This window comes from Pelophylax lessonae (assembly GCF_965119305.1).
Source record: "Pelophylax lessonae genome assembly, chromosome: 2".
Taxonomy (NCBI): domain Eukaryota; kingdom Metazoa; phylum Chordata; class Amphibia; order Anura; family Ranidae; genus Pelophylax; species Pelophylax lessonae.
In genome coordinates this window covers 164344676-164369113 of record NC_138769.1, presented here as the reverse complement: position 1 = coordinate 164369113, position 24438 = coordinate 164344676, and the positions used below count along the sequence as shown (strand labels likewise).

At 40.8% G+C, this 24438-nt stretch overlaps 1 protein-coding gene across 1 annotated transcript in view; it reads right to left on the bottom strand.

Moving 5' to 3' along the window:
• Positions 1–419: 419 nt before the first annotated feature.
• Positions 420–24438, bottom strand: part of LOC309545738 (4-hydroxyphenylpyruvate dioxygenase) — a 75392-nt gene continuing 51373 nt past the window's right edge. Inside the window, exons 9-14 of the mRNA XM_082245082.1 lie at positions 22796–22873; positions 18863–19025; positions 7832–7903; positions 1734–1856; positions 1538–1654; positions 420–624 (exon numbers count right to left, since the gene is read on the bottom strand). Coding sequence (XP_082101208.1) covers positions 511–624; positions 1538–1654; positions 1734–1856; positions 7832–7903; positions 18863–19025; positions 22796–22873 — 667 coding nt within the window. The 3' untranslated portion in view covers positions 420–510. The remainder of the gene's footprint in view (positions 625–1537; positions 1655–1733; positions 1857–7831; positions 7904–18862; positions 19026–22795; positions 22874–24438) is intronic.

Below are 24438 nucleotides of genomic sequence, written 5' to 3'. Positions count from 1 at the left end.
AATGCTACGCTCAAGTGTGAATGCAGCCTAAAAGTTTGCTTCTGTGATGGAGGAGGTAAAAATGTAATGGCTAGGCCTCACTTAGCAATGTCCTGGGAGTATTCCAGTCAGGCTTCAGGAGGTACATAATTGGCCTACACCTATAGCAAGGGTATTATTATTATTATTATTATTCAACTTTAATTAGAGCTGCACAACTTTAATTAGAGCTACAATTTTATCTGCATAGGCAGTTGTTTGGTAAAGGTGAATTAACCTTTTGATTTTGTTTTGTGTATTTACTTTAAATATAGTGACAAAAAAGAGAGTGTATGCTCTTCCTTTACAGTTTAAAGTATACCGTTAACAGCTGTAGTCATTTGATAGCAACAACTTTATTCTTACAAACATATTATAGGTAATAAATGAAACATTTTAGACTTTATTGATTTATGTAGTTACTGCATGTATTCAAATATTCCCTTTTATAAGTGTGTGCCCACTCAGTTATCCATTTCATTTCCTCCGTTTTTAGTTGAATGGTTGTTGTTCTCCATTACTTGTATACACCGTTAGGTTTCCTCTGGCATCTTGATCCTTTTCTATTGCTTCGAACAAAGACTTGAAATTACCAGCTCCAAAGCCCTGCAATATGAATATCTGCATTATTGTTCTTTCTTTCCAAAATGTATTTATGTAGCTGTATGCAGAGCAATATTATAGTGATGGGTATTTTCTACTTTCAAGATTCCCGAAAATACATTTTAGATTTTTTTTCTGTTTAGCACATTTAGGCTCCATGCACACAAGACCCTCAAAAAACACTTGATAAAAAACAGTATTTTTAGCAGTGTTTAGGAACCTTTAAAAGTGTTAAGGAGCGGTAGCGTTTTCCTTAAGGAGAAGGCATTCCCTGGATTTCTTGACAACCAGTGAACAGCTGGTTGTTAAGGAGCAGGCCAGGAAGCTGGACGCTGCATCTTTACTTTACATTACTCAGCAGCTGTCAGCGGGGTTCCCCGCTGATAGCTGAATAAAAAATGAACAATTGCCAGCAATAAAAGAAATTGAGAAAAAAAAAGCGTGGGGGCCAAAACTAAAAAAAAAAAAAAATGTGGGGTCCCCCCCCCCCAAATCCCATACCATACTTGTCTGAGCATGCATCCTGGCAGGTCAGGAAGGGGGGGGCAAGCAAGTGCCCACTTCCTAGACCATACCAGCCACATGCCCTCAACATATAGGGAGGTGCTTTGGGAGAAGGGGGGCCCCTCCCCCAAAGCACCTTGTCCCTATGTTGATGAGGATAAGGGCTTCTTTCCCACAACCCTGGTCAGTGGTTGTAGGGGTCTGCAGGCAGGGGGCTTATCAGAATATGGAAGCCACCTCTAACAAAATAGGGATAGGGATGGACCTGAAAAACAATATTGGTCGATCCCTATTCAGAATTCATACTTCATCTATGCTAATCCGAAATGCAGAAGTGCATTCTTATTGTTTTCTCCTTTTGTGTTACTGTACACTCTTACAACATTCAAAGGGAAAGTATAATATAACTCACATAATGATTGTATCTTTGTATAACTTCTATGAAGAGAGTAGGCCTGTCCTGCATTGGCTTGGTGAAGATTTGAAGAAGGTAGCCTTTGTCATCATAATCAACTAATATTCTGAGTTCCTGCGAGTAAGAAATAAACAACATCAATCAAACGCAAAACTGTATGATTTATATAATTTACGCTTTAATCAAATAATACCTGTAGCACGCTCAAATCTTCCTTCACTGTGATCTTGGCAGTTTTAAGGTTTTTCCTTAGATCATCGTAATAGGTGTCAGGAGCAGAAAGAAACTCTATGCCACGTGATTTTAAATGTTTGACCTGCAGGAATATGCATATATTTGGATTTAGAAATTACATTTGATACATAGTGAAGTAAATAAACAGACTAGTTATCTGCAGCAAATGGCATAATGATGCACCTGCAAAGTGTAACTATCTAGGGTCTTGTGGGCAAATGAGTGCTTCCAATCACTGAATGCACTTGGTAAGACCAAATAAATGTAAACCAAAACTTCTGAGTAAACAGAATAGCCACTTGCTGACCCTGGCTTTTTCTGACATTTGTTGTTTACAAATACATCTGAATTCTTTGCTAGAAAATCACTTAGAACCTCCAAACATTATATATATATATATATATATATATATACAGTATCTCACAAAACTGAGTACACCTCTCACATTTTTGTAAATATTTTATTATATCTTTTCATGTAACAACACTGACAAAATGACACTTTGCTACAATGTACAGCTTGTATAACAGTGTAAATTTTCTGTCCCCTCGACATAACTCAACACATAGCCACTTGACTAAAATAATCAGTTTTCAGGCGGAGTGATCTCTTCCCAACAGACGGCTGTTAGTCCTGGCCTCTGATTTGATTCAGAGGCCAGGAGAGAGAGCAACTTTACAGGATTGGGTGACCCAATAATTCAACACACAGCCATTAATGTCTAAACCGCTGGCAACAAAAGTGAGTACATCCCTAAGTGAAAATGTCCAAATTGGGCCCAATTAGCCATTTTCCCTCACCGGTGTCATGTGACTCATTAGTGTTACATGGTTTCAGGTGTGAATGGGGAGCAGGTGTGTGAAATTTGGTGTTATCGCTCTCACTCTCTCATACTGGTCACTGGAAGTTCAACATGGCGCCTCATGGCAAAGAACTCTCTGAGGATCTGAAAAAAAAGAATTGTTGCTCTAAATAAAGATGGCCTAGGCTATAAGAAGATTGCCAAGACCCTGAAACTGAGCTGCAGCACGGTGGCCAAGACCATACAGTGGTTTAACAGGACAGGTTCCACTCAGAGCAGGCCTTGCCATGGTCCATCAAAGAAGTTGAGTGCACGTGCTCAGCGTCATATCCAGAGGTTGGCTTTGGGAAATATGGGAAATGAGTGCTACCAGCATTGCTGCTGGGGTTGAAGGGTTGGGGGGTCAGCCTGTCAGTGCTCAGTGTTGTCACATGAAAAGATATAATAAAATATTTACAAAAATGTGCGTGAGGGGTGTACTCACTTTTGTGAGATACTGTGTGTGTGTGTGTGTGTATATATATATATATATATATATATATATATATATATATTTTAGAAGAGACCCTAGAGAATAAAATTACGGTCTTTGCAATATTTTATGTCACACTGTATTTGCTCAGCGGTCTTTCAAGCAGGGCTGTGGAGTCGGTAGATAAATGTTCCGACTCCGACTCCTCAGTTTTTTGTACTTCCGACTCTGACTCCCCGACTCCTCTGTATTAATATTCGAATGTATTTTATACATTCCTTGAAGGAAAGAAAGGCAACATACATGTCATTACCACAGGACTACTGGCTGGGAAGCCAACAGTCTACTATATTGAACAGTTTAAGCAAAAGACAAACACAATGAAAAAAACAAAGTTTTATTATTTTTTTTTTATTAATTAATCAAGTGGCTGGATAGTAGCAGCAGGCATAAACATCAGGAACAGGAACTTTACCAGTTCAAAAATACAAACCACATTATTTGGTTGTTTTAGAACAAAAACAAAGCTTATCTGTATGAACCAAAAACAAAATCTGTAAAACCTAGAAATGGTTTACGGTATATTAATCTTGAAATGTAGTTATAGGCTTAGCAAATGCAAATCAATTCAATGTAGAGTTCTAAGGAAGAGAATTGCCTTTGCCAGATCCTATTTCATAGAGGCTCTTAAGTCAGACTTTATTATTTTTAGGGCTGATAATAATCTTTCGACACTGACTTGGGTGGGTGGCATTGCAGTAACTATTCTGGCCACATCACTAACGATCTCTGGATAAACAAGGATGGCTTCTTCAACAGTAAGTTTTGATGAGCGATCATACTTTTCAACTTCTTTTAGTGCTTTATAAGACCCTGTTCACACTGGGGCGACCTGTCAGGCGACCTGGTCACCTGACAGGTCGCCGTAGGTCGCCTGCCATAGAGAAGCTGTGGACCCGTTCTAATAGGAGCGACACAAGTCGCTCCGACTTAGAAAAAAGGTCCGGAGCTTCTTTGGGGCGACCCAGAGCGACCTGCATTGACTTCAATGATATGAAGTCCGTGCCGGCCGCTCCGAGGTTGCGGTGCGAGCTGCGCACGGCGACCTGTGAGGTCGCCCCGGCAAGTAGCGTCGCCCCAGTGTGAACGGGGTCTTAAACTCCTGTAGGAATTTTTTTATTTGGACATTTACTGGTTCTGTAACGCATATGCAACGTCGCTTTCCTTTAGCAACTTCCATTTTGTCTAAGAAGGAATCAAAGTCTAATTCTTCGTTTGAAGAAGATCATCCTGAGTTACCACTATTGCTTAAAAGAACTTCATCCTGTGGAGATATTTTAGGTCGTAATCCCTTCATGCGAACTGCTACATCATAGAGGGCCTTTTTCCCAGTAGCAGTCTGTTCACTGTTCAACAAAAGTCGGCTCATTGGGTCGACATAAATAGCCGCTAACAAGATTTAATTTTCCAGCAAAAGACTCTCTCTTTTCATCATTGAAGATGCAATGCCCTCAGCTATTAACCCTCCATTTTTGTTCAGGCGATATAACAGGCTCTTCCATTCCAAGAGGAATTTACCTGGGGTTAGATCGTCACATTGCAACCTCTTGGTGACAGTGAAGGGGTGAGAAAGAAGGTTCTCCAGCTCTTTTGTTTGTGTCCACTGGCTTTCAGTTAATGCAAGATTTTCATTGTCCATTTCTTCTATGAAGTCTTTAAGTTCAAGCAAACGCTTCACCATTAAATAAGTGCTTCCCCAGCGAGTTGTTTGATCCAAAATGGCTCCATTTCCTGCACGCCTTTTTAAAATTGCATCTGTTTTCGGGGCCCTGGCTGCAACAGTTACTTGCCGTAATTTGCCAATTAGTGTAGCTGCATGGCGATCTTTTAATCCATCTCTTATGGCAAGTTGCAGTGTATGAACAGCACATCGCATATGATGAATAGTAGCAAGCTTCAATGCTTCTTCAACAAAGTTGTCTAAAAAAATGTCAGCATTCTCTTCAGTTTCTAAACTTTCTCCAATACTTGCAGAGCTGTCTTCCTCTAAGTCTAATATCTGATTGTTACCTTCTTCATCTGAGTTCATCTTCTCAATTGTGCTCAACATGTTAGAAGTGTTATCTGTCACAACACATAAAATCTGTTCCTTTGTCATTTCAAAATCTTCTAGAACAACCTCCACTAACTTCTGAAGGTAATCCAGTGTTTACTGGATCCTTTAATACAAGGGTCCGTGTTATTGTTTTGTTATTTTCATCCACAAATCTAACATTAATAGCAAAATAATTGACCCTGTGACGTGTGCATGCTTACATTTTAAGGAAGACAAAATGTCCTTTCAGAACTTTCTGTAGTTCTTCCTTTTTACATTTGGCCTCCTCAATTATGTTTCCTTATACTAAGTCATTCATTATAACTTTTTGTGAATTGGGACATTTAAACTTACTTTTTTTTTAATTCCCATCTAAATTTAGTAGGAGTCGGAGTCAGTGCATTGTTTGCTGACTCCGACTCGAGGTACCCAAAATTTCCTCAGACTCAGACTCCTCGACTCCGACTCCACAGCCCTTCTTTCAAGCACAATTTTTTTGGTAAAAATACATTTTAATGAATTAAGAAAAACCCAAAACATTAAAGTTAGCTCAATTTTTTTTTTTGTATAATGTAAAAGATGATGATACGCTAAGTAAATAAATACCCAACATGTCACTCTTCAAAATGGCACACGCTCGTGCAATGGCAACAAACTACGTGACTTAACATCTTCAAAGGCAAAGCTTTCAAATTTATTACAGGTTCCAAGTTCAGAGTTACAGAGAGGTCTAGTGCTAGTATTATTGCTATCACCCTAACGATCCCAGGAATACCTCACATGTGTGGTTTGAACACTGTTTACATATGCGGGCGCGACTTACGTATGCATTCGACTCTGTGCGTGAGCTCGGAGGGATGGGGCCCTTTAATTTTTTTTTTCTTATTTATTTTACTTTTCCTTTTTTCATTCTTACACTGTCCCTTTATTTTTTTTATCTATTTTATTCCTATTACAAGGAATGTAAACATCCCTTGAAATTAAGCATGATAGGTCCTCTTTATTGAGAGATCTGGGGTAAAAAAGACCCCAGATCTCTCATTTACCTTTAAAAGCAAAAAAATAAAAATATTGACATTTTGCCTTTAAGGGAAAAAAAATCCCTTGTTTAAGCCCATTATGCGGAAGTGACGTCAGACGTCGCTCCGGTCCTCCAAAGGCATAGAGCCAAGTGGGGGCTATATTGCCCTCACTCTGCTTTCTGCCTAGCCATGGGCCACACGGGATCAGTTCCCAGGTTACTGATGACTCCGGTAAGCTCAGTAACCACTGGGAAGTGGCGGGAGAGGGGGTCCCATAAATGTGATCCCATGGCGAGAGTTAGCTTAGGCCCCTCACCTTGACTGGCTATGTTTCTTGATTTCTGGTGATGCGCCATATCATCTGTAGAATAGAATGCTCCCCCACTTTTTTTTTTGCTGCAGGGGCTGCCTGTTTTGAATTTACCAGATAAACCTCCAATTGCATCCCCCCCCCTTCCTCTCCCATCATATCCCTTTTTTTTTGTTTAGTTTCTGTTGTTTTTCTTGACTCCGACTGGAGTTGCGCAATGCGGTCTGGATAGCAAGGAGAGACTAACCCTGGCCATGTTGACTCTTTAATATATATGCACTATATCTGTTCATTTGTCTAAGTAGAATTTTGCTCTCTCCTTGTGTCTTGTTTGCCTACGACTATGTAATGATTGGGAATTTCCCCTTTAATGTGGTGTCATTTTTTTCTTTCTCTTTTATATTGTTTTTAACGGCATATTGTAATTTGCTAAAAGTTCTAAATAAAAAAATAGAAAAAAAAATACAAAATGTGAGAACACAGTATGCAGTACTCCACAATTAGTTAATTAAAACCACAAAGAGGAAAAAAAAATGCCTACATACCCCCCATATTTCATCACCACTAGTCCAAATATGCAAAATGATTAGCAGCCAAATAGGGTACTCATGTAGAATCCTACAATAGCATGGCATTGGTGGGGTTTGAATGAACTTGGTATCACTTTTTTTAAAAATATCTCTATCTAAGCAGGAGCTGCTTGTCCCTTTTACTTGGTCGAAAAGGGAGTGGGACAGTCATTGAAATCGGCCCACCAAATGGGTTGGAGTGGGTAGTTTGGTAGGTCTTGAAGGCGTAGCAAAGTAATCAATCATAACTTTCAGTTCCCTTCTTTCTGGGTGGTACTTGCCCATCTATGTCTTGTGGTGTCACAGATACAGTATATGGATTAATATTGTTTTCAGTAGACAGTTACAGGGCGTTCACACCAATCATTGACTAGGTCAGATTAGCTTGTACTGCTTTTGGCAGATTATACTACAGTTAATGATTAATATTGTCCTGCAAAATATAGTCTGTAATTTATTTCATCCAGATTTTCCTTAATTTGTGTAAAGAATAATAGGAAACAGAAATGCCAAACATTATCTTTGCTGCTAGAATGGTTATATAAGCGTAATTGTCAATGCAACCTTAATTTTAATTCCTTCATAATAACTTATAGCAAGAAGAGACTTAAAAAAATATACAGCAGACAAGTTTCAAAACATATACAGGTATTCATGCACAAACTCGCATATATAAACACACCACCCTCTTAGCCAAACAGCACAGAGATCAAAGCCTTAGTCACAGGAGGACTTGCCCCTCCCTAGGTTGCCTATTCTTTTATACCTATCTGTCTGCATTACTCACTGCTTTGATGATGTCGGAAGTATTAAGAGCAATGTGCTGTACACCAGAACCATCATAGTAGTCCACAAACTCCTGAAAAAAAAAAAAAGAAAAAAAGGTCATCCTTATAAACTATGTCAGTTTTGCTCTTACCATATACGTATGTAAACACTCACTAATTACAGAGGAAATAAGTTAAGTTTATATAACATTTATGTGTATAGAAAAGTGTGCACCTAGAAAAAAGGGAAAATATGCTAGCTATGCAGTCATGGTTCCGTTTGTTAAAGCATAGGTCTAAAATGGCTGGACTGACAACTAGGTACTTTGTCAAAACATCTTAACCTCCCTGGCGGTATGATTCTTTTGGATGTTAGGTGCTGAAAGCGGTACCATTATTTTGCATGTAATTCTAGTGAATGAGCAGCCCAAACCAACTGTATACATTATATATATATATATATATATATATATATATATATATATAATAAATGTATACAGTTGGTTTGGGCTGCTCATTCACAAGAATTACGTATATATTGTGACAGGAAGTCAGGTAAATCTGGGAATGTAGTCACTGAGAGGAGACACATTCCCACCTGCTTTGAAAGTTCACTGATACTATAGGGTGTTGGCTGCAGAGAGAGCCAGCAGGAAGTTGAAAACCATTCAGCTGTTCAGAATGAGGAGATCAAGGACTCTATAATTTGTCCAGAGAAAATCTATTGAGTGCTGCCTCCTGTCGCCGTGTAGGCTGGGAGAGGAGGACAGACATACGTGTACCTCCCGACGCCGTGTGGGCATGGGAGAAGGACTGCTGCCGCCTGTCGCTGTGTGGGCTGGGAGAGGGGGACAGTCGGATGTGTGCCTCCCGACAAGCTGGTGAGCATGGGAGAAGACCCCCTAAAGCGATGTGAAGCTAAGGAGGGTAACCACGAGTGAAGACGTCTCAAAGGTGAGAAGACAAAGTGTTCCATGTGAAGAGTGTGAAGAGAAGTGTTCCATGTGAAGAGTGTGAAGAGTAAAGGGACCTGTTAAATGAACTGTGTTCCATGTGAAGAATCTGAAGAGTAAAGGATCCTGTTATAAATGAACATGTGCTGTGTGAAAGAAAACAAAGGGACATGTTCAATGGACAATGTTTGTGCTGTGTGAAAAGCAAACAAATGGACATTTGAGTGTCTGCTGTAGGATCAGCAGTGTCGGCCCAACAGTAGGTTGGAAAGACTTCTTAGGTAGGTTCCAGCTGTGAGAAGGTAGCCGCCCACAGAGGCAAGGATTTATTTTGTCTTTTATTTTATTTTGGCTGTTTTGATGCTTGCAATTGTGTTAAGTAAATTGCATGAATAAATCAGTCTTGTTTTTCAACCTCTAATCGGCTATCTCTGTGAAAACGCACCCCCAAAGGGGTCACCCATACGCCTACCACCGAGCTAATCCCTCACATATGGTGGAGGTATGCAGTGGGCATAAGCAGAGATCCCTGCAAGGAAGTGCAAATGTTTGATGAACTTTATCTGGTGCATGAGATTGCACAATCTATGTGTGCAGGAGAGAAGATCCTGACAGAAAAAAAAAAAAAAAGTGTTTTAAAGAGACAGCGGTCTCAAAATTTTTTGATGAACTTTGTTGTGTCTGGTGCAAGTGACTGCACAAACTGTGTGCGCAGGAAAAGAGATCCTGCAAGAGAGAGAAAAACTACATGTGTTGAAGAGACAGTGGTCTGAAAATTGTTTGCTGGACTGTGAAAAATTTGTTTGTGGAGTTATTGAAGATGGGGCGGTCCAAACGCCTGAAAAATGCAAAGATAGATGAAATGAGAGACCGGATTCTTTGGATGGAGGGGATGTTGCCGTCTGAACCAGCCCCATCCATGCCTAAAGAGAGTCTACTAAAGAGGAAGGTTGTTGTCCCTAGCAACACTGATGAAACTGCTATGGAGACGCAGTGTGCTCAGATGAAAAGTAAACTCAAAATGGAGGAGATGTTGAAACATCTGATTATATCAAATGCAGCTCAACAGCAAGCAAATGCAGCTCAACAGCAGGCAAATGCGGATTTTCAGCGGAGCTTTGCAGCTCAGCAAAAGGCTCACCAAGAGAGCATGGCAGGCTGGAAACACAGACGCCAGCAGCCAATGGAGGCCATCGGTTTGGAAGAAACCGAGTATGTGTGCAGGGCTGAGTTGGATGCCTTGCAACGGAAAATGGAAGAAAAGGAACAAGCCTTGGAATTGCTTAAAATGGAGCATAGAAACTTGCAGGAAATGAATGAACTACTCAAGTCTCATGTGTTACAGTGGGAAGAATCCACTGCTCTTCTTTTGGTCGAGTTGCAAAAACGCAGAGAGACTATAATGGAGAAAGATACCATCCTCATGGAAAAGGAAAGTGAAATTCAGACTTTGCAGAAGCAAAGTATGGCTGATATGTTGGAGTTGCGTAATCAGCTGGAAAAAAGTCTACAGTGTTTGGAAGTTACAAAAATAGACCTGCAGGAGTCGCAGGAACAGAATGTTGCTCTGAAAGCGACATTGTCTCTCAACGACAAAGAGAAAAGTGAAAGAGAGGCTAAATTACTGAGTACTGTGTATGAGCTCACTACTTTAAGCAATGTGGTAAATGAATGGCGTGCGGACTGTGAAAGTTGGAAAGGGGAAGCCCAACGTGTCCAGCAGCAGTTAAAGGAGAAAGAAGCCTGTGTGGCAGAATTACATTCTTATTCCCAGATGCTAGCCAATGAGGTGAAGGCTCTTATGCAGGGAAAAGAAGATTGTGAACATAAGAGGGAAAAAGTAGAGGCACAGCTTCTGGAATCGCAAGTCAAGGTGTCAGAAGGTGACCGATTGTGTGCTAAGCTGTCAGAGAAGGCAAACCGACTGCAGGTTGAGTTGGACAATGTTACAAATCAGCTTTCTCAAGCAGACAGCAAATCTAGAGAAATTGCGGAAGATTTTTCTATCTTGGAATCGCAGCTGCAAGACACGCAGGAACTCTTACAGGAAGAGAGGTGTCAAAGGCTGAGTTTTAGCACAAAGCTCAAACAAATGGAAGATGAGAAAAATGGCTTCCTGGAACAATTAAAAAAGGAGGCGGAAGCAAAGAAAAACCTATCAGAGCAAGTCGCAACATTGCAAGCTCAGATAGCGGATATGAAAAAACGCATGGAAGAAAGCGTTGGTTCATTACAGTGTGTTGAAGATGTGAAAAAGAAGTTTGATCAGATGCTTGGTGAAGAGAAGACTGTGTCTGCAAAATATGCAGAAGAACGCGCCCGTGCAGAAACGGAGGTGCGTGATAACGAGAGCAAAGCCCTGTTCTTGGCTCGCTCTTTGGAGGAAGCTCTAGAGTGTAAGGCTGAACTAGAAAGTGTTAACAAACAGCTGCGTACAGAAATGGAAGAATTGGTCAGCTCCAAGGATGATGTTGTGAAAAGAGTTCAGGAGCTAGAAAAGTCTAAGCGAGCCTTAGAACAGCAAGTAGAAGAGATGAAGATTCCGTTGCAGGAACTGGAAGAGGAATTCCAGGCAACAGAGGATCTGTCCCAAAGAGGGGATAGTGTGCCTGATGCAGTTTTTAAAAGGATCAGTGTTTTGGGGTCTGTCCTGAGTGAGCCTCAGAAATGTGATGACATGTGGCTTGAATCACCCCTTTGGAATAAACCGTTCCTTCAAAAACTTCAAGCATTGGAAAATGTATCATTAGAGCTTCAGCAAACAAAGGAGCTGAGTAAGAAATGTGATGATTTCTCAGTTCAGGCTGAAAACCTAGTGGGGAAAACTAAGGCTGTTGGTGAAAACGTGAAGCAAATGAATAAGTGCCTTTCAGGGAGTGTTTCCAAAATGGAACTGGTGAAAGACGGGTGGCAGAAGTTTGATCGTGATCTTGAGATGCATTCCATGTGGAATTCAGATAGAGAAAAAGAACTAGGTGACCTTGAGCGGTCAAATAGTTCAGCAGAAAGTGCATTGAAGAAACCTGTAAAAGAATGTGTTGCAGTTCCATGCTTCTTCACTGATGCAGAGAGGAGGTCTATAATGGATACCACCCAGATCGCTGGGTTCAACTGTGTTGTTGCCTTTAACCCCTATGTTGGTGTAAGGAAAGTTGATGATGTTCTGGTTGACTACTTCTGTGAAGAGTTTGGCAAGAAATATAAACTGAATATCAAATCAAATAGTAGGCCTTTACTGCGACTCGCTCAGGAGGGCGAAAAGTTTAAGAAGTTGATGAGTGCAAATGCTTCCGATCTGCCTATGAATATGAAATGTTTGGTGAATGATATTGATATCTCTGGGAAAAGGAACAGGGGTCACTTTGAAGAAATGTGTGACAGCCTGTTGTCTCAATTGGAAAATCCTCTGCACAGCATCTTAGAGCAAGCAAAGCTCAAGAAGGAAGATCATTCCCTTTTACAACAAAAAGTCAATGATTGTGTACAGATGTATGGAGAGGCAACTCAAGTCACAGAGGGATGTCAAGAGTCCCTACTTGGAACAAAGCTTAGTGAAGCAAAGGTTCTCAAAGTTTTGTGGAAAACATTTATGGATTGCAGAGAGAGGCGTCTTAAGAATGTTGAAGACATTAAGACTAGCCCAATTGAGTTGCCTATGGATCACGGTCCTCCATGGTGGATTGGACAGACGGTTATGAGAGACAAGCTGTCTGACATTTATGAGAAAGCTGTCAATGAAGATGACAGAAACGAGAAGGAGCAAAATGATGCCAAAAATGCAGTTGAAGAATGTGTATATGAGATGAGAGACAAACTGTGTGGCATTTATGAGAAATCTGTCAATGAAGATGACAAAACAGTTTCATCCGGAAGCTTGAGGATAATAGGAGGCTTATCAGTGAGTCAGCAGTGCCTGACACATGCGTGCCTGGAAATATGTGTCCCAACCCTAGGGTTGAAACAAGAGGGGGGGGTATGTGACAGGAAGTCAGGTAAATCTGGGAATGTAGTCACTGAGAGGAGACACATTCCCACCTGCTTTGAAAGTTCACTGATACTATAGGGTGTTGGCTGCAGAGAGAGCCAGCAGGAAGTTGAAAACCATTCAGCTGTTCAGAATGAGGAGATCAAGGACTCTATAATTTGTCCAGAGAAAATCTATTGAGTGCTGCCTCCTGTCGCCGTGTAGGCTGGGAGAGGAGGACAGACATACGTGTACCTCCCGACGCCGTGTGGGCATGGGAGAAGGACTGCTGCCGCCTGTCGCCGTGTGGGCTGGGAGAGGGGGACAGTCGGATGTGTGCCTCCCGACAAGCTGGTGAGCATGGGAGAAGACCCCCTAAAGCGATGTGAAGCTAAGGAGGGTAACCACGAGTGAAGACGTCTCAAAGGTGAGAAGACAAAGTGTTCCATGTGAAGAGTGTGAAGAGAAGTGTTCCATGTGAAGAGTGTGAAGAGTAAAGGGACCTGTTAAATGAACTGTGTTCCATGTGAAGAATCTGAAGAGTAAAGGATCCTGTTATAAATGAACATGTGCTGTGTGAAAGAAAACAAAGGGACATGTTCAATGGACAATGTTTGTGCTGTGTGAAAAGCAAACAAATGGACATTTGAGTGTCTGCTGTAGGATCAGCAGTGTCGGCCCAACAGTAGGTTGGAAAGACTTCTTAGGTAGGTTCCAGCTGTGAGAAGGTAGCCGCCCACAGAGGCAAGGATTTATTTTGTCTTTTATTTTATTTTGGCTGTTTTGATGCTTGCAATTGTGTTAAGTAAATTGCATGAATAAATCAGTCTTGTTTTTCAACCTCTAATCGGCTATCTCTGTGAAAACGCACCCCCAAAGGGGTCACCCATACGCCTACCACCGAGCTAATCCCTCACAATATAGATATATATATATATATATATCTATATATACACGTGTATATATGTATACGTGTGTATATATATATATATATATATATATATATATATACATAAAAAGTACAGTAAAATATATGTATACATATATATATATATATATATATATATATATATATACATAAAAAGTACAGTACAACTGCAGGAAAGGGCACTGGGGGGCAAACTAATATGATTTTTTTCTATTTTGAATTGTATCAGTGTGTTTGGTGTGTTTTTACATTTGAATTTGCCGCCGGTTCCACCCCCCTGCGAACGTCACGTCGCAGGGGACGGAAGCCGGGGCACGGAGACGATCGGGAGGAAGATCTGCCGCGAGACACCACCGGGACACATCGCTGGATCCCGATGACAAGGTATGTAACCTTGCTTACAGGATCCAGCGATCTCCCTAGCGGTACCCCGAGTGTGGCTCGGGGTTACCGCTTTTGGCTCTGAAATTTAACCCCGAGCCACGCTCGGGAATACCGCTAAGAAGGTTAAATATCTGAGAGTATCCTGTTTAAGTTAATTTAGCCCTGTGTAATTAAAATAGGGTGTGACTACATAAAATACCAGTTGTGGAGTACATAAAACACATATAGGCTGCACTATGCTTTTCTAAATTGTCATTGGCCACCAGAAATATTGTATCAGGGCCTTTTGTCCATTGTTTCATTATTAAAGTATATCTAAACGCAAAACCTTTTTTCTTCCTATTCTGTTCATTAACCACTTAAGCCCCGGAAGATTTTACCCCCATTCCGACCAGGGGGTATTTTGCGATTCGGCACTGCGTGACTTTAACGTACAATTGCGCGGTCGTGCAACGCTGTACCTAAACGAATTTGGCGTCCTTTTTTCCCACAAACAGAGCTTTCTTTTGGTGGTATTTGATCACCTGTGCGATTTTTTTGATCACGCGCTATAAACAAAAAAAGAGCGTCAATTTTGCAAAAATAGCAATATTTTTCACATTTTTTTATATGAAATTCCCCAAAAAAAAAATTTAAAAATCAAAATTTTTTTACTTTTTCGGCCAATTTGTTTTATGCTACCTATGTTTGGTAAAAAAAAAAAAATCGCAAAAAGCGTATTTTGATTGGTTTGCGCAAAAGTTATCGCGTTTACTAACAAAGGGAAAGATTTCTGTCATTTTTGTTGTTTTTTTTTTTAACGTGTAATGGCGGCGATTTTTTTTGCGGTACTGCGACATTGGGGCGGACAGATCGGACCCTTGACTGACATTTTTGACACTTTTGGGGTTACCAGTGACATTTCTACAGTAATCAGTGCTATATATATGCACCCCTGATGACGCTAACCTATAGCGAAACCGGTCGGGTGACCCAGACGTGACGAGACCACGCCCCCAACAAGCCGGCTACCTAGATACTAACAGCGAGGGAGATGTTCGTTCGTTTCCAGCGTACCTGTAACCTTTAGATGCCTTGAATTCACATCGCAAATGTGAGTGGTTTTATCTGCTTTTTACTTTTTAATAAATGCCTTGTATACGGAGTTACACTATGTCCCTGTCATAATTTGTTTCCCACTATGTGGACATCGCCATTGAGAATTTAAAGGAGACATCCTGTGGCCATCCTTGGCATTACACTTAAGCTTTCTGTGGTCTACTCATTAGCTTGAGAGACCTACCCGTTCTGGTAAGCAGCCATCTGATTTTCCCTGGGTGATTTACACGTTGGTGTCTATTATATTCTTACAAGGAATTGCGTGGATGCACTCTCTGGGATCTTGTGGCACACCTTCTTGGATTTTCTCCTAATTTTTGCATGGACTTTATTGGGATTTAATTTAATTATTACCCTAATTTTTTCACTCTATTATATTTTACACTGGATGATTTATGATTTATGTGATTATTGATATACATTGGTGAAATTCACATTTTTAAGGAATACTGATTAATTTCAGGTTACCTTATCCCGACACACATACAGAGTGATATATATATTTTCTGTATTATATAATTTTTGTATTTTTTGGTGATTTCATTATTCACTATTTTCTAGCGCAGCACATTTTCGTTTAATTTCCACTATGGGTTTTTTCTGTGATTCCTTTGTGCAGCAGCTCACCCTACAATACTAATTTTTTATATAATTATATTAGCGCAGAAATATCCACTTTTATAGTGAAGGGGTTAACTTTATTTGGGAGGGAGGGGCTGTGTGTATCCCTAGGGGCGTGCTTTCTACTGTGATTGGCTGGGGCTTGAGCTGTATGGACACTGATCAACGGATCTACATACTAGATCCGAGTGATCAGTATCCTAACAGCAAGGAGAATGACAGGTGGCTTGTTTACACAAGCTGCCTGACATTCTCCCTCTCCCCCGCCGATCGCCGAGTGACCGGCGGACATCGGGTCCGCCGGTCACACGCGCGGGGGGGTCCGTGACCACGCGGGAGCGGGAGCGCGCCTCCGGGGGCGCGCGCTCGCTCCCTAGACCCTCACAAGCTAGTGACGTAGCCCTACGTCACTTTGCCTGTGAGGGGCTGACTGCCGACGTAGATCGGCGTTAGGCAGTCGGCAAGTGGTTAAAGGATGCAACAGAGATCTTTAGATCTTGACTATTGTGTTATAGTGCCACACACAGGAGTAGAACAAAAGGCACAAAAACAAAACCAAAGCATAAGCACAGCTGGTAGCCAAAAGCCCCATCTTCTAGAGGCAGATTGTTTTTTTTTTGTTTGCACAGTGCCAGGACATAAGGTCCTACACTTCAAGTTGGGAATTAGCTCCCTTTCTTTTTGCAGGGGAGTTCTTTGTTTTCTTCAGTCTATGAATACCTTTTTCCGCTCTGCTATCCTGTGTTGTGTGACAAGGTGGTGAGGTCCATTTAGTTTAAGTTAGCTTGTAGGTGTCTCTGTGTGAATGGCAGGTTGCAGGTTTAACCACAGTTACCACCATATTTGCACAGCCATTGTTCTCCTGACTTCAGTGGGTAGGTATGCTCCTGGACTACTTGCATCTTGTCAGTGTGCTTTACTATAAAAGGAACTCCAGTGGCCATGTTATATTTAGACAGTAGATGGGTGAATGGGCTTTAGGTTAACATCATGCCCAGCACCCTTCTTTTGGCAATAGGATGCAGGATGGCCTTTCTACTGGCACCAAGGAGAGTACTCACTGCTCCTCAGCTCCTCAGCTCCTCAGCATAAATTATGAATCCAGGGTGCTGTGAGTCTTTTGGGCTCCACCTTTCTGGTTGTGGCAGCACCTTGGTATCTATATGTTTGCTAGGTAGCCTGTGTTTGATGCCTGTGTCAACTAGGAGGACTGGATGCCACTCCCTGGGGATCTTTTGGGGTTGGCTATTCCCTTCTGTGTCAGCTTCAGTTTCTGTCTATCATACTTGTAAGCCTCTATGGCTATACAGTAGAGCTGCACGATTCTGGCCAAAATGAGAATCACGATTTTTTAGCTTGGAATAAAGATCACGATTCTCTCGCGATTCTCTGTGTAACAAAAAAAATTGGGATAACTTTACTGTTACGTTTTTTTTTTTATTCATTAAAGTCTATTAATTGCGTTTGAAAGACTGCTGCGCAAATACAGTGTGACATAAAATATTACAACAATCGCCATTTTATTCTGTAGGGTCTCTGCTAAAAAAAAATATATAAAATGTTTGGGGGTTCTAAGTACCTTTCTAGCAAAAAAAATGATTTTAACTTGCAAGCAACAAATGTCATAAAAAGATCCAGTCTTTAAGAGGTTAAACTTCCTTTCTCCCTGGCAGAGGGAAGGAAAAGATACAATGTAATAATTTTTGTTTATAGTTACTGGGAGACTTTGCTGATAGCCGTTTGCAGGGAGGCTTTTTTTTTTTTTTTTTTTCCACAGCTGTTCTCTCTATGCAGCTATGCAAAGAATCGAGCATATTTCAGGGTTAGATCGTCAGGAGGGGTGAATCGAGATCGCGATTTTCATACGATTAATCGTGCAGCTCTACTATACAGGCATCTCTACCCTCTCTGAGTTCCATGGAGGAGGTCTCTGGGACCCCAGGGCCATTTTTGCTGTATGGAACAGGCCCTTACAGGTAATCAATCTGGAGATCTCTCAAATGGGGACATTCTGTTTCCAGTTTACCTCATGCAGGCCTTATAGGCAATAGTGTAATGTTCCTGCCTTTGAGGAGTTGATTCATTTTTTTCCCACCCCTTGGTAGATACTATTTCGGAACATCCCAGTAGATCTAAAAAGTCCCACTGTGTACTTACATGAACAGACAAGATAATGGGATGTTTTTCCCTGTGTATATTAAAGGACATAGTACCCTTCCCTCTGGTTGTTATGTCGGTGGCCATCTGTTCTCTTTGTGATTAACTGACCTGCCTCTAGCAGATGGGGGGTTTCTCTACCAGCAGGATCTGTCCATAGGCTGTGCTCAACATCCGAACACCTGCAGGTGCCACTATAACCCAATGCTCAAGATCTAGAGATCTCCGCTGTGTCCTTCAATAAACTCAGAGAGAACGACTTTTTTCATTTTGGATAAAGAAGAGGAGTGTTAAATCCCCTATCAGTTTTTAGTCCATTAGGGAGATTTCCTTTCACTTCCCGTTCTATAGATTCAACAGGAAGCAAGAGGCAGACAGTTGTCACAGGAACAAGTGTCCCCATTGGAAGATTTCCCTTCCGATCTTGTTATGGTGGTAAATCACAATTTTGGATTTATTTTCACTTTCATTCCTAGTGACTTTGGTGATTAGGACAGTTAGAAAAAGAGAATACAGATGAGAATAAAAACCCTACACAAGATCAGAAACACCTATCTAAGAGAGAATGTATATAAATAACCAAATCAAAAATCCACAAAAGAATCAAGCCACCTTACAATAGTTATACTAGGAGAAATAGGAAAAGTAGGGCTTAGTAGATCACTGCTACTAAAACATATCACTTACGTCAAAACATGTTACTAATATTATTTTATTTCCTCATATTTAAATACAAATATACATATTAACAAAGGAAAAAAAAGAAACAAAATAGAAAATATACCTACACCCTAAAAAAGGTTAAAATATCAGCATGGCCCTAAGATATTTCTAGCCATGTGGTTATCATCTATAAAGATGAGGAGGATAAGGTCAACAATATCTTATCCAAAAAAGTATTCAAAATATTGAACATTAATATTCATACCAGCTGGAATCTGATTACCTGGATCTGTGACTTTTTCTTTCCAGGAGCTGGTTCATTTATTGGCATTTTTATGGTCTCTTCATAATTCGTTACCACAATTGAGCGTAATGCACTGTATTCAGTATGAACCTGTTTGTCATCTACTGACCAGAATCTATGAAATAGCAAGCAGTTTTGATACCTAGAAAATTATGAAACAAGAATATAGATGATCGATCTATTTTGATTTTATTATCAATACTGGAAACAAACCAATGTAAGTCCCCGTTCACACTAAGGCGACCTGTGAGGCGACCTGGTCGCCTCACAGGTCGCCGTAGGTCGCCTTCCATAGGGAAGCTGCGGACCCGTTCTAATAGGAGCGACACAAGTCGCTCCGACTTAGAAAAAGGGTCCGGAGCTTCTTTGGGGCGACCCGGAGCGACCGTCATAGACTTCAATGTTATGAAGTCCGTGCCGGCCGCTCCGAGGTCGCGGCGCGCTGCTCGCACCGCGACCTCGGAGGTCGCCCCCCCAAGTCGGATCGCCCCAGGGTGAACGGGGCCTAATAGAGATATAAAGCACTGCATTGCATTTAAAACAGGTAAATAAAAAAGTTGCTACATGAAATCTGGTAAGTGCAATAATGAACATCACATATGTGGTAGTGTCCACTTGCAGTTCAAACATACTTTAATTTGCAACAGGAGAAAGGGCATTTTAACAGGACTATAGGCTGTTTGCTTTTTGATGGCAATTGCCTTAAAATATTATTTTTGAGAGAGGAAAATGTGATAATATTTGTAAATTGTTAAATTCTCCCACTTGGTAGCTTCACAATCTAATTAAGGAAACAAAAGATGTTTGTCTACTTATAAGAGCACCTCCATCAACACAATACATCCAAAAATCAAGTTATAAAGTTTTATATTGATAGCAGTCAAGACTCCAGATGGGTGCTTAAAGCCGACTTCCAGGAATTCAGCCACTTTGTAAAAAGTAAAGACACATTATGAGTTAAGTCCAAGGAGCTGCATGACATCTCCTGGGCTTATCCCTTATTGCTTACATTTAACAGGTTTATTCCTCTGCCTGAGAGGACTCCGTAGATCTGAGAAACCCACATAGCAGCTTTGCCTACCCTCCCCTCTGTTGCCCATTCACAGAATCCTTTGTATTTGGAGAATGTGTTCACATAATACCATTGCTCTTGTGATTGGGAAAAAGGAGGGCCAGGGGTGGGCAAATCAGGTGCAGTGACTCTCCTGTTCAAGGTGCAGAGCTCAGAAGCATCAGCATCGCTCTTCCAGAACTACAGTGACAGTGGTCTTTCGGGGTTACTATAAAAGCTATCAGATATAAATAATAGAACAAAACCCAGAAAGTGTCATGTAGCTCATTGAATTGAACTCATAGTGTACCTTCATTTTTTACAAAGTGGCCGAATTCCTGGAATTCAGCTTTAATTGAAAAGTTTTGAAAGAATCCCCAAACAGCAGCTGCCATGACAGTGTCTTTATTAATTTTTTTTTCCAGTATATCCTTGGGACAGTATTAGCAGAGGAGAATGAGATTTAACAACAGCTGCGTTCTCTGATTCTATGTGTGTTTTTAAAAAATGTACAGAGCTATTCATCCCATAAAACTGCATAAACATTTGTTCTGTGTGAATTGGGGCAAAATAAAATGTTAATAGGCTATTTTCTTTCAAGTTCAAATGTTCTCTGGTAATAGGCTATTTTCTCTCCAGTTTGAATATTAAAATATCATATTAGGACCGCTAGATGTAGCTGTCGATCAGAGAAAATAAGTAATTATTTTAAATGTATTCAGCCCCAATTTGTTGGAAATAGTTGCTCATGTGGTTAGCAGGGATGAGATTGGAGTGTTTGGATCCTTGTCCAAAGCCATCTGAGCGTTCCCTACAGGAAGCTCTACTGGGCCAATCATAAGCTTACAAGGCACGTTCCCCATGCAGCTGCACATATTTTTGCCCCTTATATATATGTGTGGCTATATGATGGGGGAATGCCTCAGCCGCTTATGAATGGTCAAGTACAGGTAACAGCTTCTTGGCAGGATCGTTCAGCTGGCTTTGGACTAGGATCCAAACACACCTGAGCATACCCTTAGTGGTTAATAATGCAGAGGAAGGCTGAACATAATAATACTGGATTCGAGATTGTAGATCTCAACAGGCTGAAGGCTGAACATAATAATACTGAATTCTAGATTGTAGATCTCAACAGGCTGATGCTGTGAGCTGCTTACTATTATGTGTTCAAGGTACAGATGGTGACAAACAATTCATTTTTACATTTTCTGGGCTGAATAATTTGGTGATAAGGGAAATGGCTTTCATTGCTTGTTTACAAAGCAGATAGGTTTTCTTGAAGCTGTACACGGGCCATTGTGTTTCATAGCTGTACATAGGCTGTTGTGTAGCTGTGCACAGGTTGTTATGTGTTGTGTTCATGTTGTGTATTGTGCAAACACAAGAAAATAAAATTAATGTTGCTAGTTTCATACACCTAAAGAAAAGTGAACTGTTGGCAAGTTTTTACTAGCAAAGAAGTTCTCCCTGTCAAGAGTTCACTTCAGGTGTACTCTTGACAGAACTATAGCAGCAATCCTTTGGATTTTTTCCTGAAAAGGAACTTCATCATCTACCATCATCCCTTCCTCTGTCATTGGGAACCGGTTGTTCTTGCAGTTGGCCTCTAAAGACGTGCCAGCAGGTCAGCCTTCTAACCACTGTGTTCCTGCACCTGCAGTCTTCTGAGATACAGTATGTGAAGGTGATATCCCAACAAAATATGTTGGGTGGTATGGTGTTGACAGGGCCACCTACTGATCAAATTTTGGTGGGTTCGTTAGGAACCAGACGCAATTTGCTCAGTGTATGGCCAGCTTTATTCTCCAATGTGCCCTCCTCCAGTGTTGTGAAGTCTGTTACTGAGATCATTATCAACAAATTAATATACATTTTAGTAGCAAGGGATTCAAATTGCCCATGTAGCTCTATGATAACAACTTGACCTTATGGCTCTGGTAAAAGAGACAATAAGTTCAGTATTTGTCCCCATTCATTTATAGATCGCTCTCTGCTGATTTAAAGGAATTAGGTAATATTGTGAAACCTTTGTAATAAATGACCAATTTGTAGCTGAGTGCCCATTTACTCCCCATGCTCAGGTACAGGAGCAGGACCCTTTAACTCCCACAATTCCCTGGGTTCTTGAACACATCCAGGAGGATAGCTTTCCATGCTTCCCTCTATTAGTAGCTCAGAAAGGCCATGCCTGGTAAGGCAAAGGTAGCTGGGCAAGTGATTTGCAGCCAGGTGAGTGGCTCTCCACTGTCAGAACTGCCATGCGGGCAGGAACAGCTACTGTGAAAACATCTCATCAATTTCTGGCAGAATACTCCAGCTCCAGTGGGGTGCCCCCTGTGTCCTTGGGTCTGGGATCCTTTCATATGGTTGTCTGTGTCACCAGAACTAAACTGGACTTCACTGAGAGGGATTCTATGTATGAGCGTTATTGTAGGTAGCTGTTTGTGTTCTGAACTGTTCTCCTGGAGTATTGATTCTAAGCTAGAGAATCTGTTGTTAATAAGTCTTATAAAGACTGTGAAGAGTCCATGTTTGTGCAGCTTTCATCATCTGGTTTGTATTATTCTGGCATTTATGCATGCTCTTTACTGTCTTGAACCTGTTTTGCATTATATATTCTAATTTTGCACCTGTTTGGTAAACTGCAGGTTACAGTTACTCTCCATCTGGTCTTTTGGCCAATTACCCATCTTGTTAAAAATAAAATTTCAATAACGTAGCAGACAAAGATTAGGTAGATAGGTAGTTTAACTCCATTGTCTATTTTATTCCAAAACATTTGACTATTTTAGATGCTTTTAGTTTTTTTAGCATGGTAACTCTATACATATGGTATTGTTAGCCTAGTATTTGCTTACCAGTCCACAACGGAGAGCATATCATCATCAGGTTGATTGCCAACAATGTGATCAATAAATTTAAGACAACCTGGCGGTCTGTGGGAGAGAATGGAAAGGGCAGTGAATTATTATCGCATTAAACTATTTTTGTTTTATGTATAATAAAAAAAAAATTCACAGTAATGCCCCATGGTAATTCACTGTTGGATGATTTCACAAAGGAATGGACAGGAACATCAGAATTGAAGTATAATAAAGGCAACCATTTTATTTTTTTTATTTTGGATACAAAGATTAGGGTTTTTTTTTTGTTGTCTGTGTCTGTTAGGGAGATTCACTGTCCCTTATAGCCCCTTTGTCACAGAGAATGATATTGAGGATAAATCCATAATTTGAGTTGCCACCAGAACAGGAAAAGGTAAAGCCTTCAATAGAGACACTTGTTTCCATGACAACTGTCTAAGAGGAGATATCCCTCACATTAGAAAGATATTCTCTCACTTCCTGCTGGACAAAAAAAAAAAAGGTTTGGCTTGAGATTTAGATATACTTTTACATAGTTACATAGTTAGTCTGGTTAAAAAAAGACACAAGTCCATCCAGGTCAACCAATAGAAGGGAAAAAAATACAATCCTATGTATGCAATCCTATACCCACAGTTGAACTTTGATTATTCATCACTCATATACAGATCCTAAGCTGTGAAAGCTGTGCCCAAAAACAAAGGCAAGGCAAGCAGAAGGCAAAGGACTACTTTTAGGTATTGCTTTTGGTTTCCTGCAGTTGACCTTTTTGCCCTTTTCCTGAGTTATTATGCCTTGTTCTTCACTATGTCTCTAGGTGGAGGAAGCCATCTTGGTAGAGATAGAGCTGTAAATGGATAAAAAAAACCTTCTTTGTGCAGCAGCCCCATCTTTATCCAGCAATGTTGCAGGAGTTTCCCAGCTGCCGGGACTCCCCTTCTCATTGGCCGAGACTGCAGCGCGGCACGATTGGCTCCCGCTGCTGTCAATTAAAGTCAGTCAGCCAATCAGGAGAGAGAGAGGGTGGGGCCAGGCCAGGGCACCATGTCTGAATAGACACAGGGAACTGTGACTCGACTCGGGTGCCCCCATAGCAAGCTGCTTGCTGTGGGGGCACTCAACAGGAGGGAGGGGCCAGGATCACAGAAGAGGGACCTGAGAAGAGGAGGATCCAGGCCACTCATAACATGTTTATTTAAAAAAAACAAAAAAAAACAAGACTTTACAATTACTTTAATTTCTCACTTCAGACCTGCTACCTGATTATTAGTAATCTGATGACTGGTGGAGGAATATTTAAAAAGCAGAAGAGATGAAAGGAAGAAGAAACAGTGATCTCCTTGCAACTCAGGTCCTCAGGTACAGCTTTCTCTCCAGCAAGAGAACAGTGAGCAGAAAGAACACTCATGACATCTGACTCTAAATATGGGAGACTAGCAGTAAGAGGCACTGTGCCATAGGTGATCTTGCACTGCAGATATACAGCAAAAGAAGTAAAAAGATAATTTTCAGGAAAAATTTAAAACTAAAAGGTAAATCTTTCAGGGTACTCCTTAGACTTCATTTACTACCACGAAGACTTTCATTTCAATATGTTCTTCCTGTGATAGCATATCCTCACTTTTTGAGTTAATTTC